The sequence below is a fragment of the Pseudorasbora parva genome, chromosome 5, assembly GCF_024679245.1.
Source record: "Pseudorasbora parva isolate DD20220531a chromosome 5, ASM2467924v1, whole genome shotgun sequence".
NCBI classification, from domain to species: Eukaryota; Metazoa; Chordata; class Actinopteri; order Cypriniformes; family Gobionidae; genus Pseudorasbora; species Pseudorasbora parva.
The window spans coordinates 16,814,381-16,840,831 of NC_090176.1; the positions used below are offsets into that span (position 1 = coordinate 16,814,381).

At 39.1% G+C, this 26,451-nt stretch overlaps 2 protein-coding genes across 2 annotated transcripts; one reads left to right on the forward strand and one right to left on the reverse strand.

Moving 5' to 3' along the window:
- On the forward strand, positions 1–25,086 carry gtf2f2b (general transcription factor IIF, polypeptide 2b). The gene is made up of 8 exons (XM_067443364.1): positions 1–144; positions 1,189–1,262; positions 1,345–1,363; positions 1,550–1,691; positions 18,723–18,804; positions 18,885–18,984; positions 19,648–19,791; positions 22,982–25,086. The coding sequence occupies exons 1-8, from the start codon at positions 76–78 to the stop codon at positions 23,117–23,119; spliced, it is 768 nt and encodes a 255-aa protein (XP_067299465.1). The 5' UTR covers positions 1–75; the 3' UTR covers positions 23,120–25,086.
- On the reverse strand, positions 11,490–13,105 carry kctd4 (potassium channel tetramerization domain containing 4). The gene has a single exon (XM_067443363.1). It carries the CDS (start codon positions 12,698–12,700, stop codon positions 11,924–11,926), a length of 777 nt encoding a protein of 258 aa, XP_067299464.1. The 5' UTR covers positions 12,701–13,105; the 3' UTR covers positions 11,490–11,923.
- Positions 25,087–26,451: the final 1,365 nt, after the last annotated feature.

Genomic DNA, 26,451 nt, shown 5'->3' on the forward strand with positions numbered 1-26,451 from the left:
TTTCCCAAACCAACGAGATATTTCTTTTGTTAGTAGGTAATAGCTTTTTTGTTCATAATACAAAGCCCTTCAGTCATGTCAGACAAAGGACAAGACGTCGATTTAACTAGAGCCAAACAAAACACAGGAGTCTGGCTAGTGAAGGTTGGTGATTTGTTTGTCAGAAGTTGCTTTCCGGGTTTCAGGTGCTGAACATTTGAGCAAACCCTGGAATATTGAACTATGGCACGTTACTGACTCTTCGTGAGTGATATCTTCGCGCATTCATCTCAAACTTTGATGTTTTCTCCAATTTGATGGGCTACTGATGAAATGTTTGGGGGTCTAAGTCTTCAACGAATCCTTAAAGAATGTAAATGAATATAAAGTAATTTACAGGCAGTGCTTTTGTTTAAATCTGCCCCCAAAACCGAAGTTTGTCAGTCAGGTGAGAGATGTAAACAGGTTTGAGAGAAACATTGACGTCAGTTTAAATTATGTTAATCAGATTTAATAGTTCGAAAATATTTTTATAAAATCCGCAATTTACACCCATTTGGTTTTAAGCATTTTAAATTCAAAAAGTAAACAATAGGCTACAAGTAAACAAGTTTGTGAAAAATACATAAAACCTACGTTAACAAGTTAAACACAATAGACTTAACACAATTATGTTTTGTTTTGTTAATAGTTTTTAATTAAATACAGAGTCAACAGTGATTTTTTTTGTGATACTCTTTTGCTCTTGTCTTATTATTTAAATTGATGTTAAAGCTCGAAAAATGGTAGGCGTTTTAAAGAGAGGCATGCTAGTAATCAGATGTCTTAAACCATTGAAGGATGAAGCCAATTTGTATCCAAGGATCAGAATCATTGAGACTTTGTGGTCTTTTTTTTCTTTTCTTTTTTTACTTGTTGGTAAATGACCAGCTAGAAACATCCCTGAAAACCATAGCAATGTGCTAAGAACCACCTTAGCGACAGCACAGCAATGCCATGGCAATCTCACACTACATGTATCATCATGGTAGCAACAGGTTTTCACTAACATTTACATTAAAAACATATATATATATATATATATATATATATATATATATATATATATATATATATATATATATATATATATATATATATAGTTGAATTAATAAACAATGGCAAAATTTAGTTATTCTCAGACAAATGAGGAAATCACTTTTCTTTTAGGTTCCCAAATATCTTTCTCAGCAATGGGCAAAAGCATCTGGGCGAGGAGAAATTGGGAAACTTAAAATCGGGAAGTATGCTATATTTTAAAACCCCATTCAAAATGGAAATTGTGGTTTGAAATTGTTCCGCTAATGCTTTTTTTCTGTCTTCTAGAGCTCAAGGAAAGACTGTGGTAAGTTTTATTAATGTTTTTAAATACATGCTCTGTGAAGGGGGGTAGAGTTTGCTCCTAATCTTTTATTCAGATGTCTCCGTTTATTTGAATAATTACTATGATCTGATTAGACCTTGGGCTGGAGAGAACATTTGATGGTGATGCTGTTGCTGATGTGTAGACACTGATGGATTGTTTCCTCAGGTGTCTTTCAATCTGAATGAGGATCTGACAGTTGTGGAGTGCTCTGGGGAGAAGGTTTCTTCCGTGCGCAGCCCGAGAGAACATCCCTTCACCATGCAGACGGTGGGAGGTCAGAGCCTCGCTGTCTTTACTGAGGGTTCAGGTCAGTGTAACGATGGCCTCTGATACTGTGAGGAATAATTGGTTCAGGAAACTTTCACCTTTCTGTCCAAGATCAACATAAACAGTTACGTGAGAGTTGCAGCCAATTCTTCATTATAAAGGCCTACATTATTATATTTAATCATTTAGCAGATGCTTTCATCCACTTTTAAATCAGGAGAACAATAGAAACAGTCAAACCAACAAGTAAGTGCTGTGCTGTGACAAGTCCCAGTTAATAGCAGTGCTTCTCAAACCTTTGCGATATATTATACTTCTCCCTTGCTGCAAAATGCTTGCTCTGTCTGGATGCGCTTAAATCCACAGTAAGGATGTGTTCATGTCACATATCACACATGCACACTTCAATAAGCTGATATCAGGTTAATGCATTCACATTCTGGACGAAATCGGTGTAAGGGGCAAAAATCTAGCTGTGACGATCGGTTTGTGCTTAAGCCGTCTTTGACCTTATGACCATTAAAGGAAAATGGGTTAACACGTTTACATGATCGTGCTAAGAATGTGCATGTAAACACACTCACTGAGTGAGCCGGAAGGGCTGCAGCTTTTGCATAGTTTGTTCTTGCTGTTTAATAATCATATGAAACTTGGCAGCTCCAGTAGTAATGAAAAGATTTATCTTGAACTCTGTCATGTATAAACCTTAACTAAACAATTTAATAATCAATTAAAAGGAATTTATACAAGTATGATATTACCTTGGACCCACACTGGACCAGCTGTTTGGATGATTCAGCTGCGGGGGCCATCTTCTGGCAAGACACGGGATTAATTTGCCGTACGACTCTCACAGTGCATTATGGATGTTCTGAAGCCAGTGAGCTTCAGTTTTACAAAAGGGGGTAATCCAGCACCCGGAAAGCGTACCTTCCATAAGGGCGGCCATTGCTAACCAAGCCATCACCTGTTGTTAGTATTCCATTGACTCCCATTCATTTTGGCGTAACTTTGACAGCAAATAACTTTACATCTGAGGGGTTTAAAGACTCCATTTGTCCATTGTTTATTTCTAAAGAAGCACAACATTGTATAAAAGGCTCCATAAACTTTTATCTTACACTATTGTGCCGTAGTTGCCGCTTTTTGTAAATAAGCGTTATGACGCAATTTTTGCGTCATAACCACGCGGCTCTCTGTCGCGCAGTAGATAAATTACCGTATAGACAGGAGGAGAAGATCACAGGCAATCTTTTACTGTATATGAGGTAATCAGTGAGACGTGGAGACATAAAGTCAAGAGAGAACCACCGGGAGAAGCCCATAGAGAGCCAAAAGCAATGGGACAAAATATCTCATCTCTGCAAGATTCTGTGATTCAGATTTCCCTTTGCACAACTTCTAGAAAACTTACAACTGTCAGACAGGTTGCTCATGTCACGTCTACGTCGTGAAGCTCAGTCTGAGGCTGCACAGTACGCTCAGCCATCAGGAAGTCAGTGCTTCTAATTGACTTCACTTTTTTCCTTTGAAGTCTATGGGGTCGCTGTGTCCATTTCTTTTACTGTCTATGGTTGTACACTCGTTATTGCTATGCATTATGGGATTGAATGTGTGCACTTTATAATGTCCACTATAGTTTTAAACACCACTACAAATGCCTGTCCCCTCAAATAGTGCCCTTTTTAAGGGTATGGGGGCAAATTCGGACACAGGCACAGGCTTAAGTTGGTACTTATTTTGAATTGGACCATGACAGGTTTAAAAAGCACTGGTTTTAGCACAGTAAAAGCTAAGGTAAAAGGTAAAATCACAGTACACGTACCAAGGTTTTTTTTTTTTTAATGGATAGTAAGTGTTAGTAATAATGGGTCAAGTAGTAATGAAAAAGATTTTCATTCCTTCAATCCTTTTTTTGTGCCTCTCTGGTATGGCACCTCAAGGCGCTGTTCACTTGAACGCAAGCTTCTGGATGGAGGGCATACAAGTCTGAATTATTTATATCCAGCCATAAGTCTGAAGCACATAAGTCTGAAGTGTTTCTGTCCAGAGTAAGCCATTACATCAGCCAGTCCAAATAATTGGATGATATTTGGCTATGTTGAGATTATCGGCGTCAACCAATAACTGTGCCCGCTTGGCAGATTAACAGAATTAATCATCCACCTAATGAGGGTGGCACAGTGGCTCAGTGGGTAGCACTGTCGCCTCACAACAAGTATGTCCCCGGCTCAATCCTTCCTGTGTGGAGTTTGCATGAAGTCAGCGTGCGTTTCCTCCGAGTGCTCCGGTTACCCCACACAGTCCAAAGACATGCAGGTTAGGTGGATTGTAGGAGTGTGAGTGCTCCAGCACTCTCCGTCAGGAAGGGCATCCGGCTTAATACCTGTGCCAAATCCAATGTGTGTTTGCGGATGACTTGAATGAAGCTGACCCTGCATATGAGCGGGACTAATCGGAAAAGGACATTTTTATACTGTATTTCTAATCATCCATTGATAGTTTAACAATCTAAACCCAAACTTGTTAAAGGATCTTATTAAAATATATTTTTTTAATATGCAAAACAAGTTTTTATTTGACACATTTGCTTTCTTAATCGATTTAGCAGTTTGTTTTTGTTTGTATTATAGCTATAATTAATTTTATTGTATATACTGACATCCTGCTGTTCTCTAGTAGATATTAATATCAGCATCAGCCAAAAAAAAAAAAAAAAGCACAAAAAAACCCTCACAGTTAGCAACAACTGATTTATATAGAACTGTAGGAGTTTTCGGAGCCTTACACTGGGTTTATCATAACAGGATGCAACAAATGATAAAAATCATTCTTTTTTTTTTTTAAATGAATCATTTTTTTATTCAACAAAGAAAATTTTGTTTTAAAATTGTATTCATTAAATTGATAATAATAATAATTATTATTATTATATTTTATAATTAATTATAAAATATAATCATATCTTTAAAGTTTTATTACTTTCTATTCATTAAAGAATCCTAAGAAATGTATCACAACTGTTTTCAACATTTATTATAATAATAAATGTTTTTTGAGCTCTAAATCAGTATTGTAATGATTTCTGAAGGATCATGTGACACTGAAGACTGGAGTAATGATGCTGAAAATTCAGCTTTGCTGTGATAAATTATTTATATATATATTAATTGTAGTAATATTTCACAATTTTACTGTTTTAATTGTATTTGATTGCGACTATCATGCAGTGCATCATTTTATCGTTGATTATGGACAGACAAACTCCTTGGAAGCTGGAATCATTGTACACTGTATAAACTTCTGGATATAGTAATTCTCTTACTTTTCTTTGCAAGATGACAGATAAAGATCTTCAATAAGTTACAGCTCTGAAGATCGCTGCATAACACTGCAGCTCATATGCACATCTTAATAATTGCAGTCTTACTGAAAATCACACAAGGCTAAGTGCAGAATTGCAATCATTGTGTTGTGCGCTTTTGTTCACTTATGATTTTTTTTTTCAGTTGTCTGCTTGGCGCTCTCAAGCCCCAGGTATTGATTAAGTGGTTGCTAAGCAACAGGTTGGCCACAGAAGTTGGCAATGAATAGAGGCTCTATTTGTACAGTTAAAAGCTTTTCTGGGGGTGGAAGGGTAACAGTGTCTTTTTCTCAGTAAGTTATGAATTGAAATGGTTCAGGGTATGAAAAGCTCTCTATTGGCTAATGCAAAGCATAAACACTCTTCTTTGGTATTAGTTTCTTTTTTGGTGTTGAAGAGGACATAGAGGGCTATTTGAAGGATGGAGGTCATACATGATTGTGCAATCAGGTAGCAGAAAGATACATTTGTTAATTCTCTGTCATTAGGGACAAAATTGAAACTGATTTGAACTGCACATCTATGCGTTTTGTGTAAAAGTAGTGACCCTAGGTTTAATGCATGCTATTCGGACACGTGTCCTTGACTTTAAGCGCACTCATATAAATAGATAGTTCGTCCAAAAATGATAGTTTACTCACCTTCATGTCTTTCCAAACATGTAAGACTTTTGTTCATCTTCAAAACGTAAATGAAGATCTTTTTAATGAAATCTGAAAGCCCTTTTGTCCCTCCATTGAAAATCATTTCACCCAAAACTGGTTCAAAACATTCATAAAAAGATTGTAAAATCCATATGAATGGGGCTGTTTACTACAAGTCTTCTGAAGAGACACACGGTCGCTTTATGTGATGAATAGATTTAATTTAGGCTTGTGAATGTACATAACGCAAATTCAATAAATGCAAGCTCAAACAATGTTCTCTCTCACATCAGGCACAGTTGTACAGTTGAGATTTTTAGTCCGAGTGATCTGTTTTTAGTGATTTCGCTCAGAAAAGTCTAGGGGCGGCAGTGGCTCAGTGGTTCATGTAGGTTGTCTACAAACCAGAAGGTTGGTGGTTCAATCCCCGGTTCCACCTGACCAAGTGTCGAAGTGTCCATGAGCAAGACACCTAACCCCAGCTGCTCCCAACGAGCTGGATGGCGCCTTACATGGCTGACATCGCCGTCGGTGTATGAATGGGTGAATGTGAGGCAAAAATGTAAAGCGCTTTGGATAAAAGCGCTATATAAATGCAGTCCAATTTACCAAGTCTTATAGGTTTGAAATGACAGAAGAGTAAGTGATGACAGAATTCAAAAATGTTGGCGAATTAACCCTTTAAAAGGCGCAATATGTACGATTTTTACTCTTGATTTCCACAGAAACCATGGAAATGTCAAAGACACTTTAATATAGTATTTTATTTTTAGACAGTTAGATACAATTGTTTGTATACATTCATCAACAGAAAACAACTCATTGTTGTACAGCACAAGCTTGTTTTCTTGATTCACCACAAGTAATGTTTATACATTCATCCTGTTTTTATTAACGATATTCCAATATCAATCTTTCATACAAGCCACGAGCGAACACACGTTTTGTTGTTCATTTCATTTAACCCAGCATAAAATGTTGAAATGCTGTACTATAATACTAGCTTTTCTTTTTTTCTTTTTTGTAATTATTTCTTTTCTCTTTTTTGTTACTTCATACATGACTTAGGTCCAGATTTACTATTACAAATATGCCTGAGAGCACAATTCCATAAATGTGCTGATGGGAGTGGAAAGTTCTGCGTGTGATCTACAGGTGAAGCACAAATTAATTAACAGACGCGGCCGGATCAATTCCATAATGACCAACACAATCTACCTGTTAGTGTCTGGTTTAAGACGCGCATTTTTGGGGTGGTAATTAATCAACCAAGAGTTCAAGGTATATATGGCGATAGGTATCATACTTTCTGCTTTCTGGAAAACCCCTCAGGATCTGGGTAACACAAAAACTACCCAAACACTGAGTTGTTATGTCTGGGTTGTATTCCAGAAAGCAAGGTTAATTTACCGTCACATATACCTTGAACTCTCGGTTGATTAACCCAAACTTTGCTTACTTGAGGTGTGCTGGTTCCAAAAATGAGTCGGGGAGTAAGTTCATACAACCCAGACGCATGTTCCTGGTTAACTTACAAGACATTCTCAACAGAGCGACGAATCAATGATTCACCATAGAAACAGACGCTAGAAGAAGCGCGCCATTCTACTTCCTCTTCTTCTTTTGTTTAATGGCGATTTACATAACCTACTTAGTGCACATCGCCACCTATTTGGTGGTTATGCAATAATTTTTTAATGTAATAAGTAATATTTATTCACTGAGAATAAGGATTATATTGTTTGTTTGATGCAAATTAATTGAATGCAGATCCATGTGTGAGATGACTAAAATAAATAGTACATATATTTTGAATTGCATTAACATTTTAAACTTGTTTTTAATTTGTTTTTTTATTCTAATTCTTTAGAATTAATATATAATATTGTGTATTATATAACTGAAACAAATTTGATTACATTAATAGCTCTTAATTATATAAAACAAATCGGAATACCTCTTAAAGGGGGGGGGGGGGGGTGAAACACTCAGTTTCAGTCAATCTCATGTCAATCTTGAGTACCTATAGAGTAGTATTGCATCCTTCATATCTCCGAAAAGTCTTTAGTTTTATTATATTTATAAAAGAAGTATAGGCTGTACCGAGTCTTTCCGGAAAAAAACGAGCGCCTGGAGGCGTATCGTGTGGGCGGAGCTAAAGAATGACAAGCGCGCAAAGCGGTGACGTCCTCAAGCGTGGAGAAACTCATGGCTATCTCAGCTAATAGATAATGCTCCAGAATCATTCGGAGGCTAAAATAAATTGAACAGGAGAAACAGCAACAGCAGGACATCTGTCTCTATGGTATGTACTGTATTTAGTGGCCTGTCAATATTTGTGTGTGTTTACGCGCAGTTTATGAGGACATGATTCGGTTTATGGACTATTGTATGCAACTAAACCTTAGCAGTAGCAAGCAAAACGGTTTTGCACGTCAGACTAGTGTACATAGAACAACAGTAGAGTCCGTTAGCGCATTTGAATGACGAAGCAGGTGATCGTGTCGTTTGCTGATGTTTACTCACGCGACAACAGCATAGACATTTGAAGTAGTTTTACTCACCGGCTGCTTCCAAAGCAGGACCGAACCTTTATCGCTGCGACCGCTCCTTCAAAAAAACACTTCTTTGGTATGATTTGGTGAAGTCCTGACAGCAGTGAACGGTGGAGATCCACTTTTGCGTCCAGACTGAAGCGATGTTGTGAAGCTTCCCGTCATTTCTGCGTTCAAATCGGGTCAAATGCAGCGCTGCCTTCCTGGAATGCTGTGCTGAAGCGTTGAAGTCACCCATAGGAATAAAGTTGAACGCGGCGCCTGGATCGACTGGATCTGCACCTGAGCAGTGTTTATGGCCGTGCATTTCCTCTCTCACGACTCGCTCTAGTCACGCGTGCGCACCCTACCGGGAGAAGAGCCTGTACGGCCCATACAAGGACCTTCCGATCTATTAACGTCAAGTAGACCCATACTCGAAAAAAACTCTCCGAAGCTTGTGAGAAACCGGAAGGAGTATTTTTAACACAGTATTTTTACTCCATCAAACATCCAACATTAGTTTTTGAAACTTTGTCTATGTTTAGGATGGGAATCCAAGTCTTTAACAGTGTAAAAAGCTCAGTAAGCATGAAACAGCATTTCACTCCCCCTTTAAGCAAACTAACCCTGGAACATAACCAGCTCTGTTCAGAGAGTGAGTTGCTATGGTTACTTACATACCCTGAAAATGACCTCCATTTCTGGAACCGACAGATGAGGATATCCGCTAACTTGCTCTTAAACATACCTGGGTATGTCACATAACCTGCTTTATGGAATACCCCACAATCCAGGATCTGTGTTACACAAAAACTACCCAACTCTGGGTTGTTACGTCTGATCCAGGATCTGTGTTACACAAAAACTACCCAACTCTGGGTTGTTACGTCTGATCCAGGATCTGGGTAACACAAAAACTACCCTAACACTGGGTTGTTACGTCTGATCCAGGTATAAATAACCCAAAAGGCTCAATCCAGGATTTTGGTAGAAAAATAACCCAAGATTTTACCTTGCAACACACTTAAATGTATTTAGAATATTTGTTATTCTGGTAACCATGTTAAACAGCACTGTGTTACACACATACACAATGAAAAGTGCGGAAGCAGCAGCTGTTGCATAAGCATAAACTAATTTTGCACAGGTCTCTCTCATTAGCATTTGCTTCCATGGGCTCTCGGCACATCCAGCTTCATACTACCGTAACATTAATAAAACTTTAATACATTCGTGTTAATGAACATGATTTCTGCCCATCGGATTCCTTTCCATGGATCCATCCTCCCATGATTTAAGATGCCTTTAAGATGCACATAGTATGCACAGAAATGTATCGGCAGAGTTTGGGTTATCATTGGTAAATATGAAATGGTATATACCCTCTCATTTTGAGAGAAAGACTTCTGAAAAAGCTTTTCAGAGCGTGCTCTTTTGTGAGCAGTCAATCTGTCAGAAAGCAACAGCGTACAGTAAGGACCAGGTGCAGCGGTGTGTGGAGGAGATGCTGAGACTTTGATAAGCTGTCAGGGTCTAACTTTTTTTTTCCTTAAGTCCTTCACAACGATAGGTTGAATAGGCAGTTTGAACTGATTGACACGGGCACTTAAAGCCTGTTGCCATGTTAAAGTTAGACTCAGAGTAAAGAGTTGGACACTTGCGCACACGTGCACAACAAAGACTACAAAGAGCTTTTCAGCTTGCACAAAGGAGTCATGTGACTGTTAATCAAGGCTAAATGTTGGGGGTTGAGAAAGTAGCTTTTTCTAGATATGATTAGTGTAATTTTTATTGCATTTAGCTGGCACATTCTTGGTTACTGATGTTTTATTTTAAACCCTGCAGTTTCTCAATCTGAGCATTAGTAATAATAGATGGTTTGAAAAATACTTGTTGAATATCAAAAGTGAAGATATGCAGGCTTTGTTTCTCTCAGCTTTTGAAACTTTCATTTTTCTTATTCCAACTTTGATTTGTTCCAATCATGATTTTCTTTTACAGATGGCCTTGACTATTGCCCATTTCACGTCGTTCTAATATGGCAAGGGATTCAAGCTCACACTTTGAAAAGGACATTAGCAGGAATTTTATTATTTGCTCTCGCGCTATTCTCTCTCTGTGCGGTTGAGAAATTGGTCTCTTAAGGGCATATATGAGTCCTTGAAGTCACATGTTCGCCTGACCATTACTTTTGATCAAATTGAGAGGGAGCCATTAGTCATGCCTCCTTGGGAGCACACGATGAGAATCTTTGGCTTCTTTTTTTGTTATGTAGGAGTCTTATTTGCCTGGCAACAATTGGATGTGAGACTAATCCATGAATATTTCAGCCGTTAATGGGTTTCCATTTGAAATAAATGCTCCCGCTTACCAGCACCCTCCCGCAGGTTTCCAGTCCCCTGCTGGCAGCGGTTTAGAAACACATCAGCCGGTGACGATGGCTAATAAGCCCTGCCGTGTCTCATCAAATATGAATGACTGATATCTGCAATTAAAAAGAACCCTTTTTTGATGTCCATATGACAGATTGTGGAGATTGAAGTTGCTTCTTTTCCCCCCGTGTCAGAAATGTGCTCCTGACTCATTTTAAAGATTGCACATGACAGATTTGATGGAAAACAGATGGATACTAGTGTGTGGAGTTGTCGGCTAATCCAAAGTGAGTGTAACCATATGTCTGCCTTTGCCTTTCTTCGAAAAAGCCGACTTAGACTGTAACTGAATTTAGCTGTGTCGAGCAGAGCTGTTTTTGAGAATTACTCAGCGTTCTCTTAATGGATTTTGTTTCAAGATTCACAGGGTGATTGATCTATTTTGATCTTATTAATTTCCCACGGTAATGTTCTTGGCTCTGACTAATGCTACTGCAACATTTGAATACCAAGTTTTTTTTTCTGCTGTGCTAAATGAGTTTGCTTGGTTTTCTGGGAATTGCATCAGATGTTGTTTATGAATCAGTGCGCACATACTGAATATCTGTGTATGTATGCCATGTGGTCTAAAAATGATCACACCCATTTGAATTTGGATCAATGCTGGAGGAAATTTAATTTTAGGTCACATTTTGCTGCATAATATCACAAACTTTCAATTTAGGGCAGAGTATCTTTCTTACAAGCATACTCAACTGCAAATAAGAAAAAAATAAAGCTCTATTTATACAGCCCACTGTAATTTGTCAGCGTACGTTCCACAGTTCACAGACAAAACCATACGCAGCGTTTGCCAGTGGATATTTTCTCCTAGAAGATGAACCACAGTCTCATTCATAAACATTTCAACAATACTTTGAATAAATTATAGTGCGGCTTTATTGTGCAAAACATTCACAGAGTCAAAATTACAACCTGTTGTTTACTACATGTCTTCACATTACCAGAAATCACAAAACTTGCTCACAAATGTAATGATCATCACACTCAGCCTTTTGATTCCACACCACTCTGCAATTCAGATTCTTTATCATTATCATCATCTACAGCACAAAACCTTGCTCTTCCTGTAAAAACTACTGTAAACAGAAGACAACTACATACACAAGCCAAACAAAACCCCACAATACAGTACATATCATCTGTTGATTCTCCAGGCTGTCCGTTGAGTGTGTCACATAGAAGCAGACTAGCAGAGTATTCCAGAACAGGTTTTCGGTTGAGGGCGCTGGTGTTTGTTAATGCAAGATGGTTTTCAGCAGGTCATGTGGTTAGTGGTGACAGTTCTGCTCGGGTCACTTGACAAAATGCAGAGCCTCGCATTGAACTACTGATCCGCGACTGCTGTCTAGGCTGGTGAGCAGCCGAAAACCTCCTTTGAGTGCCAGCATCACCGTCTCCAGCTTCAGACACTCCAGTGTACACAAAAATGTGCTGTCCTGCTTCAGCACAAGCCGAGAGCCCTGCTCCGACTTAATGAAATGCCGGAACTGGATGACGTTGGACGACACCTCGAATTCCTCCGGGAAGCCGTCCAAGCGGCTTTTTGAGATCTGCACTAGGCGGCTTTTCACCTTCTCGATGAAGCTGTTGTCGCTGCAGTAGACCTTCAGACCCTGCGAGCGCTCGTGGCTGTCCGTCACCTCCAGGAAGGCGGGCTCGTGATGCGTGGCCTGCCGCTGCTCCCAGTCCTGCAGGGCTTTAGCCAGCTCGCTCAAACGATAGAAGTCGGCCTCGCGGCGGAGCAGCTCGGCTTCCTTGAAGTCACCGGGCAGCACCAGCTCGCCCATGCGCAAGAAGTTCAACACGTGCCTGAAGATGGGCCCGTCGCGGTCGATGAAGGTGTTGCCCATGGAGTCCACGTGCACCACAGGCTTCTTCCCAGTCACCATCTCCTCCAGCAGGGAGCCAGGGTGCTTGGCCAGGGTATGGCGCTGTGCGGCGTACAGGTAGCCCCCCACGTTGATGGTGATGGTGCCGGAGGAAGGTTTCTTAAAGCTCTTGCTGGGCTGCAGCAAGTCAGGATTGATCTGTCTCAGTTCGCTCTCCATCCTTCTGAGATTCCATTCCATTCCGTTCCTCACACCCAGTCTGGCGGCGTGTGTGGGGAGCGTGCGCGTAAGCGGGCGGGCGGACAAATAGGAGCGCAGCTGAGCGGCGCTGGCATGAAGCGCGGGAGCAGTGCGCGCTGCCAGCAGTGTCTGAGCCTTTCACAGCCACGCAAACACATATATGTGTGCACGCATACACTCGCTGTGGGAGGAGGGGTGTTAAGGGTGGGCTCTACTGCGTCAGTGGTGTGGGCTCGGAAAGAGCGAGTGCTTTGCTCGCTGCTCTCTGCTATAAAGGCTGAATTTAATCACCTTTCCACTTCAGCGCTTCTCTGGCTCGGCAATTAGCGTCGCTGCCCTCTGATGAAAGGAGTCCTCGGTTGGGTGGCGGCACGTGAACTCACCGAGAGGGCCAAATCACAGGGATCCCACATAATGAACTCCCTCCAAAATAAATGCGTGAAGAGCGAGATGTTAATGCTTTCACGTCTGTCGTGTTAAGTCGTTGCTTTGAAAAATCCGTCTGTGTGATGTGCCGACAACTGGCAGCTTTATCGCCAAACGAGCCATATCGAGTACAGTGTAGGTGTAGTTATGTAAATTATTTGTTAGCCTTCAAAAGGGATGAATGCATTGAAGCCTTGTCACTCTTTCTGAGAGGATGGGTTCGCTTTGAGGCACTTGCCATGACCCAGTTATTAGCGAAGCCAAGAAAAAGCCTTTGATAAGGAAGCCTATGTCTTCTCTTGAAGTCATGGGGTCTGAGCCCGTAATTGGCCCCAAGCCGTCTTTAAGGGTGTTGTACATGCAACAAAGATGTATCGTGCTGTGTCACCATATAAACCACTCAGAGAAGAGAACCGGAAATCAATATTCCTAGTATAATTCTTTCTAAACGTGGGCTGTCGCTAAAAAAGAGCTCAAACCTTCGTTTGTCTCAAAGAAGACATGCCCTTAAACAGCAGCAGGATCACTGACATCTTTCTCAGTGATGTCCCTAAACGACGACAGCCTGTCAATCATTTTTGAATGGTGGCACCTCTGCTGTAGCCCCAGGACAGGGGAGATGGACCCTTCTGAGACGCATTTTGTGCCATGTACGTCATTAGCAGCTGAGGCGGGGTGGAGGCTAATTCACTGCCCGGGTGCTGGGGTCATATTTGGCTTTTTACATATTCATTTATATTGGATGTTTTCACACATACTCTTCATTTTGTCCACTGCAGGAATATTTTAAAATCTAATTTACATTTCACAGACAAATTTGTCCTTGCTTCAGAAATGCCTCCATTGACAGCTGGTATTGTGGTTTATTAAATCACTTAAGACCGTGAATCACTGCTATGACAGTGATTCCTGGATGAGATTTAAAGAATGGCATAGTTAAAGGGTCGTGTCAAATTGTTATAGCTAACTAGATCTCTAGATTCATGTCAAAAGTCACATTTGTTAAGACTGTATAAGATTATATTAAATTCTTTGCATCACCCAATTAATATTCAGCAGCTGAGCCTTCACTGTGTTGTGATGTCACACGTGTGGGACGTTTGTGCAACCCCCGGCACGGCCGGCACAGTCTTCATTACTTTTTTAAACCGTGCCGCCCATGCACATAGCCATCTGATTACAGCTTCAGTGGTCTTTATGGTCTTATATGACTGATTATAGTTGTTATAGACAATGGCTGGGTCATGGTTTAATCATCATGTGATTTTACTAGATTTATTCATCTGCATTTGAATTGCAAACAGGGCTTAACTATGCCAGAGAAAATAGTGGGTGGCTGACCTGCTTTTTCTCTTCCATCTTTTTGTTTTAATTAGTGCACTTGTTTATTCAACTAAATTGATTTTCGTCTATCAGTTTGGTAGAAGCAGGAAAATGTAGATCAGAGCACTTGAATAGGACATATTCTATTTAAACCGTGCAGAGGAATATGTAGTCTTGTCAAACACAGAAACGATGAAGGACAGCAAAGAAAATGCTGTGCTTTTTGGCCAGATTCATAATTAGTTATGCGTATTCATGAAAGTACTGTAGCCAAAACTATTTGAATATCCAACTCATGCATTACAAAATTAAATGGCAATGTATTTAAAAAAAGATAGCTCAAGCACATGTTTGAAAGCAAATATTTTACAAAAAATGACAGTATAAACTGTATGGAGCGCATGACATGCAAAAGAAATGAAACATTCGTTCCAAAAAATGTATTTAGGGCCATGTTGTATTCATTTGTTCTCTCATTTTAGTTAAATCATGACCATGTTATATGAATTATTTCCGGTTTACCTAAACGATGACACTGGTTTGACCAAATGAGTACAGCGATTTACCTACAACAAGGGAACAAAGTAATAAGTCATGGGAAGTAATTGTAAATTTGTGGCAACACTCTTTTTTTTTTGTGCCCATATTTCATATGTGGAACGCTGTAATACGGTTAAAAATTAAGATAAAAATATCACGTATGTGGTTGTCAGATATTTGCATGTTAATAGTTAATGTGCTGAACTAACCTGTGGTTGTTCTTTGGCCCTTTTTACACCTGGTATTAAGGTGCGTTTTGGACAATCGTATCACCAAAAGTGGACAACGCTAAATTCAGGTGTAAGTGGGTTCTAAAATGTTTTCAGCTTGTCATTCGACCACTTCCAGAGGTATTTGAAAACACATTAGACCGGATTGCTTTTGTAGTGTAAATGCTTATGTGATCGAATGTTTAAACGGCCACAAAAGATCCTACTCTCTGCCTGCTGACCTAACACGCAAAAAAAAGGGAAGTGTGGGAAGCACGATGGCCAGACGGGATTTAGACTTTGTTGGCTAGAGACCCAAGTTTGGTTTGAAGACAAAATATAACAAGCACAATGTTCTTTAACCATTCCTAAATTCTAACATGCACTCACCACGTTTGCCGTGGTCTTGCGGCTGTCAGAGCAAAAACGAAAGCTAATGCTTTCTCCTGTCGTGTTCATCTGTAAATTGTGCGAGCTCATTTCATCCATTAGATCGAAAGATCTGAAAAAAACTAATACATTTACCCACCTTTATACCCTCTTCTCAAAGAAATGAGGACAGAAGTGGTTAAAAGTGGACAAAAGAGACAGATTAAAACACCAGGTGTAAATGGGTATTTGTCCTCCTCATCTACTTGATCCAATCGACCAAAACGCATATTAAAGGATTAGTTCACTTTAAAATGAAACTTAAAATTACAATTTAAAATAGAAGGCAGTTTGGTTTAAGCTAGATATTTTATTTTATGTGGACATTTTTTAAACCCTAGAGCCATGTGGAGTACGTTTATGATGGATGGATGCACTCCGATTGTGTTAATAAGAAAGAAGAATGTCTTATAAACACCTATGATGGCTGGGGTGTGTAACTCATGGAGTAATTTTCATTTTAAAATGAACTAATCCTTTAATACCAGGTGTAAACAGGGCCTGTGTGAATATTAACCACTGAACTCCATACAGTACGTAAACTAAAAGCACATTGCTCTTTCTCACCCATGCAGGGAACTGCAGGTAAAGGACGGGACTTAGTCATTCCAAAAAGAAAGGGAGCAAGCAAATCCCTTCAGGAAGGGTACCTCTATAAGGTGTTTCAAGGAAGCAATTTTATTGTTTAGGATTTATGGCACATCCTTACAATTCATTTTGAACACTGAGGTCATTTATTTGTCAAGTTACCTTGTAAATTGAAGCAATGTAAAATATATTCCTTACTTATTTATTAATTTTCTATGTTTGTGTTTTCTAACTAGAGTCTCAACAGCTGAATTTTGCTTTTATGTTGTTGTCATGGAAACGTTCCGATTCAAAATAAAGAAGCAGTGACGTATGGCTGTTCCAAATGGCCACATAGGAGACTAATTAATGCCCTGCACTCGCTTCTAATGAGCTGCCCTACGAATATTAGAATCATGTTATATTAAGTAATATTAGAATCATCACCTTGGGACCAGTTGTGAAAACGGAAGCTTTTATAAAGAATGCAATGAAATTCATGCATTTTTAATTGTGACTTAAGTGTCTAAGTACATTTGAGGCTACCATACATGCTATTGTACAGAAAGTACACACTTGATTGATGTTTCCCATGTCTGCATTTTGCTTGCGGACACTAAATTATTAAGTGCACAGTATTTCAAAACAGAGGTGAAAATAGAGCCAGCAGAGATGGAGCTGTAGAAAAATTATTTAAAAAAGCCTCTGAGGCATATGATTAAGAGCCTTATTATTATTTTACTGTCATATCTTGTTCCAAAATATCTCCATCCACTCCCTCAGAGTCCTTTAAAAAGATGTTAGTGTGCTTTGGCAAATCTTCTCAGTGTTATGGCACTTCCCAAATTTCAGTGCTGAAAAGAACAAGGCTGAGAGTCCGTCAGCAAGTGATACCATATGAAAAATCAGAATTAAAACGCATATATTAAATGCTACAGTGTCATAAAATTGAGTGCTTGGACGTGCACAATGCTAGACGCATTTTAAAATCAACAGGCACTGAGTGAGTGATGAGTTTAAGAGACCTTGAGGCGTTTGAAAGGCTTCTTTCTCTGCTGCTGAATGCTGATGAAGAGACATGCGGGGATTGAAGATATGCCTGGAGGTGGGTGTGTGAGTGGAGGTAGAGAGGCTGTGTCCTGCTGAGGGCTCGGGATGTTATTGCTCTTGTTCGGTGTCTCTGAGGAAGTCAAACTGGTGGGATCTTGCGAGGAGGTGGAAGGCCGACCTCGCTATCATCTCGGCATCGGATCTACAGCCCACCATCGGGTTGAGCAACTCACGCCACCCCCAAACACAGTCCTACTCCATTCAGAGCCAGCGTTAATGCATCTTTGGCTGATTTAAATTTGATTCCTGTGTGGAAATCCTTATGTAACATTACTGGCCTCGTAAGATGCGCGAGTCACGTGATGTTTGGGGAGGGACTGCGCAGAGGAGATGCGAACCTTGAGGTCTTGGTTTGCCCTGACCCCTCTTCATAGCCTCCGGGTAATTGCGAGGAAAATGGATGCTTTGTTGAAGTTGTGAAACACAAGTGGGCGTTTTTATGGAGTTACTCCAACAAGTGCTCGAACACTCATCTGGCAATAATTGCCAATAATTGTGCGCATTAGTGGTGCTCTGATGGATTTTCTGAGTGAAATATTTCTGCCCTTTAAAAAGGCCTGTGGGACAATAACCACAAGGTATTACAGGCACAGCTGTACAATTAATACAATCAATAGAAGCAAGCTGAACCATTAGACTGGCTTCATGGTGCGCCAGCGAATGAGAGCGGTGCAACACATTGATGTTCCGCAGGAGGGAGGCTCATCGGGGTCTGATTAAAATCATCACTCATGGCTGGTTGACCACATTGTTTTTCATACAAGAGTCAAACACTTCAGAATAGTGCCGTAAAAACCACCTGGTTGAATCACAGTATTTCAATTGTCACCTTAAAAGAGGGGTTTTGTGCCAACGCTTTATTAAAGCACGCTTGCTATTGAAGTGTGTTAATGTTTTAGTACAAAGTACAAGCATTAGTTGTCAAGCATTTGCTTATCCTTTGTACAAGTGTGTAATGTGTGACACATGTTGTATGAACATTAAAAAAGGAATTATTTGTCAAAAAACGAGTATCATTTGTTCACTGGGTCTGCAAAAAAAATGTTTGGGGGGGGGGGGGGACTATACCTTTGCCCATTGTATGAGAGTGTAATGCATGATGTTAAAAAAGGAAAACATTTCAATATTTCAAGAGTCTGCACACTAAAAAAAAGGGCTGACCGTTTCGGTCGCATGTGACCTTTGTCAATGTTAAGCTTGGCACTGACAAAGGTCACATTTGACCAAAATATTTGCCCTTTTTTCAGTAGAGGATTATTATCTCGCATTTGAACTTTGTCTATGCACCTTACTTGGACTAGTTTGATGCCACAGTGATTTCCTGACCATTTTCCTTGTTAAAAAAGGGGAAAAAATCCTCACAAATGGTGAATGGTGAACTATTCTTTAATACCAAGTCGACTGTTCTTGTTTTTAAGACAAGCTGGCTCTTGAAGGCATGGTTGTGCAGCGAGCTGAATGCAGACCTGCAGTCAGTGAGAGCTACATGAAATTAAAGAAGTAAGTCAAAGCTGTTCAGAATACTTTAACCCTGTCTAATGCATTTGAGCTGATCATCGGGAGATGCGTTGTATTCACAGGCTGCAGATTGAAGAATCCACCAAACCTCTTCGTTTTTCTCAGAAGCTAGAGAAAGCCATCACAACAAATTACAAACCTGTGTCCAACCACAGCCATAATGTAAGTGTGTGTGTGTGGCTCAGGTATTCCCTACAAGGATGGCAATACCAAAAATCTTTGACCTTGTAAGGGACATTTTTTGGTAACTGCTTATAAATCATACTAAGTGTGGTTCTGGTAATTCCGACATTATGGAGAGAAAAATTCCCCATTAGTATAGTAATACCAGTAATTTTCTTACCTTGTGGAGGAGTTATCTCCCTATGAGGAACAACAACAACAACGTGTGTGTGTGTGTGTGTGTGTGTGTGTGTGTGTGTGTGTGTGTGTGTGTGTGTGTGTGTGTGTGTGTGTGTGTGTGTACTTGTACAACTATTTTAGTTTGGATCAGTTTGAGTTTCAGACCATTGGAACCACTGAAGGACAAAAAGAGGGAAGTGAGGACATTTTAGATGGTGCTCACTTTCTGAGAACCATTTTAAAGCCTGTTTGAAGGTCAATACTTGGTTTTAAGGATGAGGTTATAGTTAAGTTAAGGGTTGGTTTGGGGTAAGGATTCTAGTAAGGCACTTACTCATGATGGGTAAATTTAAGGTAAGGAGCTAGAGATTTCATTGTTTCCTCACTAAGATACATGTATAAGAATGTGTTTGTGTGAGAGAGAAATATATCATAACTTGAGCAAATTCACAAATGCTCTGTTTTGCTTATGCTTCTGTTCAGGTGGAATATGAGAAGAAAAAGAAAGAGGAAGGCAAGCGTGCCAGAGCTGACAAACAGAAGGTTCTGGAAATGCTCTTCTCTGCCTTTGAGAAGCACCAGTACTACAACATCAGAGACCTGGTGGACATCACAAAGCAACCGGTGGTGAGTTGTGTAGCTCAAGAAGATTGAACATGCAAACACTGTGCAAGAGGAACAGGAGCTTGTGCCTCTTCTTTTGAAAAGGAAGTACACCTTTAATAAAATGATATGCTTTAAAAGACTATACTAAAATGCAAAGTAAGGGATAATGTACACCCAGTCGGTTGTTATCGCAGAATAAACCCAGACAGAGTGATCAGGAGTACCGGTCAAGATAGCTCGTAGTGCCTGGATGAGCGGTGTGTTATCTGGGAAAAACATACTGTTGGAATGTGCAATTGACCAATCAGAATCAAATATTTCACAGAGCCGTGTATGTTTTCAAATGCTAATGCGTTCTGTGCCAGTCAGTCTGATTTTGTATTGGCCTACGTGATCTGCCAATTTACCCAATGGTATTTAATAGTAAAAATAGAAAAATTATAGTATAATATTCGTACTTTTTTTTGTTGTTGCAAACAAAGTGTACCTTTTAAAAGTGTGCATAAGTGTGTTAAGAAACTGTCAAGCTCTTGTTAAAGGGTTCACCAAAAAAAAGAAAATTACCCCATGATTTACTCACCCCATCCAAGGTGTATATGGCATTATTCTTTCAGACGAAAAATGGCAGTGAATGGCAGCCCAAAATTTGAACCCCAAAAAGTGCATCCATGCATTATAAAAGTAATCCACACAGCTCTGCGGGATAAATAAAGGCCTTCTGAAGTGAAGCGATGGGTTTGTGAATTTTTTTCTTTCTTTTCATATTTAAAAACGCTACGTCTAACGTCATCATCGCACTAGTTATGCTTTTTCGTAAGTTAAATACGGAAGACGGTCCACCAGAAGCTAGATATTTGACTTTATAATGTGTTAAATATGGATATTTTTCTTACACAAACCCATCAATTAGCTTCAGAAGAGCTTGATTAACCCCCCAGAGCCATGTGGACCACTTTTATAATGGATGAATGCACTTTTTTGGGCTGCTATAGACCCTTTTACAGCCCACGTGATCAAAGAGTTGCGCGCGCATTTTGGCAACGGAAGTGGTGTTGTTCCCTAGTGGTTCTAACGTTTTAGCAACTCCGAAAGTTTATCAAAACGGTTTCCCAGCATCAAAATGTCTGGCTGTTGCGTTTTTGGTTGCACTAATCGCTATTCCACCAATGGGCTTAAGTTTTATAGGATTCCGACAGGATCACGGCCGTTTCAGAAGAACCGGTGGTACCTGTAGCTGCAGGCGATTAAATGCATTGATTGGAACGAGGACATAAAAATGCTCGCATAAAAGAAATTCATTTGTAAAACATTTACTGCCCTTGAAACTTAATTATTTATAATAAACCTCCCAACATTGGCTGCCACTGGTGTGTATAATGTACCCCCACCCCCAGATTATCATATCAATAATCACAGTACTTATCAATTTCATTTGTAATGATTTTATTAATAGTTTAATTGCAAAATAACCATCTGAGAAATGTATGCAAGCAACATAGTTGCTATTAAAGTACTATAGCATTACAAAATTAAACTTTAAACAGAAGTGTGTCGACACATACGAATCAATAACAACATAAAATGTAAGGAAAAGGATATGTATGTCTGTGTGAAGAATAAGAATAAATGTAGAAAATTGTATTGGGCATTCTGTACATGCCCACAGACAACATATTCATAAGCATCCAGTGATTTATATGCTTGTCTCCGGTGTACACGCTCTGTTTCTCAACTAAATACGTATATCCGACCACTAAGTTATATCTGGCCATCTGCTAACATCTTCTATACACTCCACTATAGTACACGGATCTGGTAGCTAAATACCATTTGATAAAGTCAACTTTTTAAAATAACTTTCTCGGTTTGTGTTGCTGAATCCGCTCACGTAGCTTGACATGCTGCTGATTCTCGCCACAGTTTGTTGCCAAAATGCGCGCACATACGTTACTACGTCATCATTGTATACAAACAGTAAAAGGGTCTATTCACTGCCATTATAAAGCTTGGAAGAGCCAAGATATTTTTTATTATAACTCTGATTCTATTCGTCTGAATGAAAAATGTCATACACCCAAGATGGTTTGGCGGTGAGTGTATCATGGGGTGATTAATTTCTTTGGGGTAAACTATCCCTTTAAGTCTACAAGTATTTTTTTAAAATATGCTTTGAGGTAATTACACTACAGGTGTACATTCAATTTAATTAACCACACTACTTTTTCAAGGCTTTTTTTCTGATAATATTAATGATGATAATGGTAAATCTCATTTGTTTAGCTGTTTTATCAAACATCATACATGAGTGAAATTGAACCAAGTAACAAGAAATCACAAATATTTAACATGGACTTTGTCTTGATTATATTATCATAGATAAGTGAGCCCCTCTGAATAAATGCCACTTGACTACTGCCTCTGTCTCCCTGAAGGATTGGAGAAATATAAATGTGATTGAAGTTAGATGAGTCATAACTAAAAAGAAACTAAACTGAGTAAGAAAATGACTTCCCACATTGCCATTTAGTGAATAGATTACACTAGTGAGGCTAAATAAAGAATTGAGTACTTTTCACAAAGTTGTCTGAGAGACTTGATTGAGAGTGGCATGCAGTGTCTAAACCTATCTTTTTACCAACCATGAAAACTGACAGTTATGACAAAAATGTTTGATATCAGTGAAAAAAGTCCCCCTTGTAGTCAATCATTTTATCCCTTAAAACTCATCCTTGATCACCAAAATTAAGTATCAATTATCAATCAAAAGAATATACCGGCATGGCTACTCATGGCTTCATGACCCCCTTGCTTCAGAGCATAGTTAATTATATGCTTAAGAAACAAACTTCAAACCACAAAGGGATTTCAGGGCGTGTACTTCGGATTATTGCATACAGAACTTTCAAGAAAGTTCCTTTTTGTTTCTTCTTGCGCTTTATTCAATTGGCAAGATTTAAAACGTCCATGATGATGCAGCATTGGCCTGTCAACTGTCCTAAGTGTTGTTCACATTCTCACAACATTGCATTGCTAAAATTCATAAAAATATTATCAGCCAACTGGTGATTGACACCATTTCACATACTCACCAACACTGAATTTTACTCTCATCTGGTGCTCGGTGAGTGTTATTTTTAGGCCTCTTTTTGCAAGTATGATTGGATTTTTTTTGGCAGCATGTGCTAAACCTGTTGATCTACTTTTCCTCTAGATTTACCTGAAGGAGATTCTCAGGGAGATCGGCGTGTACAATTCCAAAGGGCCTCATAAAAGCACCTGGGAGCTGAAACCAGAGTATCGCCACTATGAGGAAGGACAGGAGGAGGAGGAGGAGGAAAAAATGGAGTAATCTGGTTTACATAAGCTTGGGGGTCTGTTTTGTTTCATGTAACTTGTTGTTTCATTCTGTGCCAGATTTGTTTTGGTCTCTTGTTTGTAGACCTCATTCACTCTCAGGTGGAATATGGATGTCAGTAGAAAAGAAACGAATATATACTTATTTTTTCTTGGGTTACATAAAGTGTTTCTCTAAGAGCATTATGAAATGAATGCTTCAATTTGCATATGACTCTTACAAGTTAAGAGCACTTGTGTTTTATGGTTTCAGGAGCATATTAATAACGTTAATGAAAACGCAGACACTCTTTCCCCATTAGTTGAATCATTTACATAACTCTCATCAGTGACACTTTAGAAGCTGAGCAAATAAATAGATGTGTCCTACTGGGCAGGAGTAAACACATGCAACTAAATTGCACAAGACCAAGCCCAGCGGACTTACAATGGAGCTAGCTTGACTGTCTCTTAAAGGGATAGTTCACCCAAAAATGAAAATCTCATGATTTACTCACCCTCAAGCCATCCTAGTTGTACATGACATTCTTCTTTTAGATGAATACAATTGGAGTTATATTAAAAATGTACAGGCTCTTCCAAGCTTTATAATATCTAGCTTTCGCGCCAGACTGCCTTCTGTCGGACGTAGCGTAAGCGTTTTGAATGGTAGGTTGAATAGCATTTTCTTTGTAAACTGAATACGGAAGACTGTCCACCGGAAGGTATATATTTTTTTCTTTTAAATATGTTAAATACGGATATTTTTCTACTTAAAGCTTGGAAGAGCCAGGACATTTATTAATATAACAGATTGTATTTAGCCCCTTTCACACTGCACGTCGGACCCGCAATATTCCCGGAACATTGCCGGGTCGCCTTCTGTGTGAAAGCAACCACGTCCCGGGATTGATTACCGAATTCGACCCGGGTCGGGGACCTAGTAATATTGCGGTATTGGACCCTGGACGAGCGCTGTGTGAACAAAAGCCGAAACTAATGCCGCAACGTGTGCGTAGTTATCGTGCGACTCCTAGAGCTTGTTTTTTCAATAATACAACCCTGCAGTGCCAGAAGAGGTAGTCGGTGTTTTAAACGCAGAGAGTATTCATATACAAAAGAAACTAAAATTAAACAAGCAGAAATGAGCGCAAACTGGACACAAGTCGAGACCACAGAGCTCCTTACTATCCGCGCTGAAGCGGATAGTAGAGATCGCTCGCCATTATACGTCACATCAGGATGTCACGTGTCAACTCGACCCGGGACCGTTAAGCGTTGTGTGTGAAAGCGCACATATTACGGTATATCGCTGGCAGTGTGAATGGACCAAATCTAGCGATCCGGGAACAAATGCCGGGTCGCATTATCCGTGTATTTGCCGGAATCGCAGTGTGAAAGGGGCTTTTGTCTGAAAGAAGAAAGTCATATACAGCTAGGATGACTTGAGGCTGAGTAAATCATGGAGTAGCTTGGCAAGATAGTTTCAGAGTAGCTTCCCCAACACTGTTTACTATGCATATCATTTCCATATGCATATTCCCATCCCCAAGATACCTTGTACAAGACGAGGAATGAGAAAAATAACTCTAAATGCCATTTGTGCAGTTACATTACATTGCTAAATATCATTTAGTATTCTTGTCTTGTTGTAGAATAAATATAGGCTATCAAAATATCCTTAAAAGCAATAATTGCGTACTTTTCAGAGAAAAAATTATTGTCATTCTTTTGGTCACTCTTTCGATTTGGGGCCAAATTTCTCCATTAACTAACGATTAACTATGACTTTTGCCTCAATAAACTAGCTTCTTAATAGAAAACCTGCTTATTAATAGTTAGTTAGGTAGTTGTAAAGTTTAGGTATTAAGAGATGTAGAATATGGTCATGCAGAATAAGGCATTAATATGTGCTTTACTACTTTATAAACACTATTAAACAGCCAATGTAGTAATACGCATGGTAATAAGCAATTAGTTAATAGTGAGAATTAGACCCTAAACCAAATATTATTGTTTTAAACAAATCAAATGTATGTAATTTTCATGTAAACATGTGTTTTAGGATGTTTATATAATATATTTGCATGAAAAGTGATAGGCATTTATTTATTTTTTGCAGTGAACATATAATCATCTTAGAATGCCACTGACAAAGTAAAAAAAAAAAATCTTAGTTTCCTTTAAATTCTATCCTTCAAATGTAATTGTATTTTTCTCCGTGTTTGGGAAGATCCCGAGTTATCATTAGGATACTGTCTGCCTGAACATGACATCAACATCACACCTCCGTGCAGCAGTGATTGGACAGTATTGTCTTCTGACCTTTTCAAACATCGTTCTACCACTGAACGAAAGTGTGCATCATTGATCTCGTGGGAAATATTTTCTCAGGACAAGTTTAAATTAAGTTTAAAGAGAAATGATCGTGCACCTAGCAGTTTAAAATCATTCCGTATACTTCATTACTTTGCTCTGATTGCCATCTTTTATAACTAAGCACAAAGCTCCCAAACTTCATTATTGTAATGCCTTTTAGAGCTTCTGTAATTACCAATATTCTCAAAATAGTATTAAATCAATCTCTTTCCATGAAGGCAACAACCAATACGGTCATTACACATACTTTTTATTTGGGGTTGGAGATATGTTGTGAAAATAAACATTTAATTTTCCAAAAGCAAAATATAAAAATTTCACCCACTGAATGTACAAGTTTCCTCTTGCTGTATAATTACTTTTTTAAATCACTTATGCTCATAAACACTGCATTTATTTGATTACAAATACAGTAATATTACAATTTCAATAGTAATATTTCTTCCTATGGCAAAGCTGAATTTTCAGCAGGCTTCAGTGTCCCATGATCCTTCAGAAATCATTTTTATGATTTGATACTCAACATTAAAGACATTTGTGGTGCTTCATATTTTTGGGGTACAGTGCGACAGTCATACATTTTATTCAGGATTTTTTTTACACAGAACAAGTAATTTGAAAAAGTTATTTTTAAACAGATCATTTTACTGTAATGTTTTGATCATATTAAATGTCTTGCAAGTATTGATTCTTAAAAAAAAAAAAAAAACTCTTTAAAGGCACAAGACGCAAGTTTTGCCACTAGAGGGCGTTTATTCAAAGGCGGAGCTTGACGCAGTCAATGACCATGGAATCATGGGAGTTGTCATCTTCACCTCCACAGCCAATGAAGAGCAATAAGGCGGAGACTTTCACGTTCGCGAGCTCATGTATAAAAGGGTTAATTCACCCAAAAATGACTTGACCCTAATCGTCGGTCCACACACACAAGACCTCAGTTCATCTTCGGAACACAGTTTAGCATTTTTA

Bases quoted from the DNA above. Each gene is read 5' to 3' on its own strand.
- gtf2f2b (XM_067443364.1), top strand. From the start codon at position 76: ATGTCAGACAAAGGACAAGACGTCGATTTAACTAGAGCCAAACAAAAC. The intron at 18,805-18,884 runs GTAAGTCAAAGC...TTGTATTCACAG, and splicing joins AGCTACATGAAATTAAAGAA to GCTGCAGATTGAAGAATCCA. The intron at 18,985-19,647 runs GTAAGTGTGTGT...GCTTCTGTTCAG, and splicing joins TGTCCAACCACAGCCATAAT to GTGGAATATGAGAAGAAAAA.
- kctd4 (XM_067443363.1), bottom strand. From the start codon at position 12,700: ATGGAATGGAATCTCAGAAGGATGGAGAGCGAACTGAGACAGATCAAT.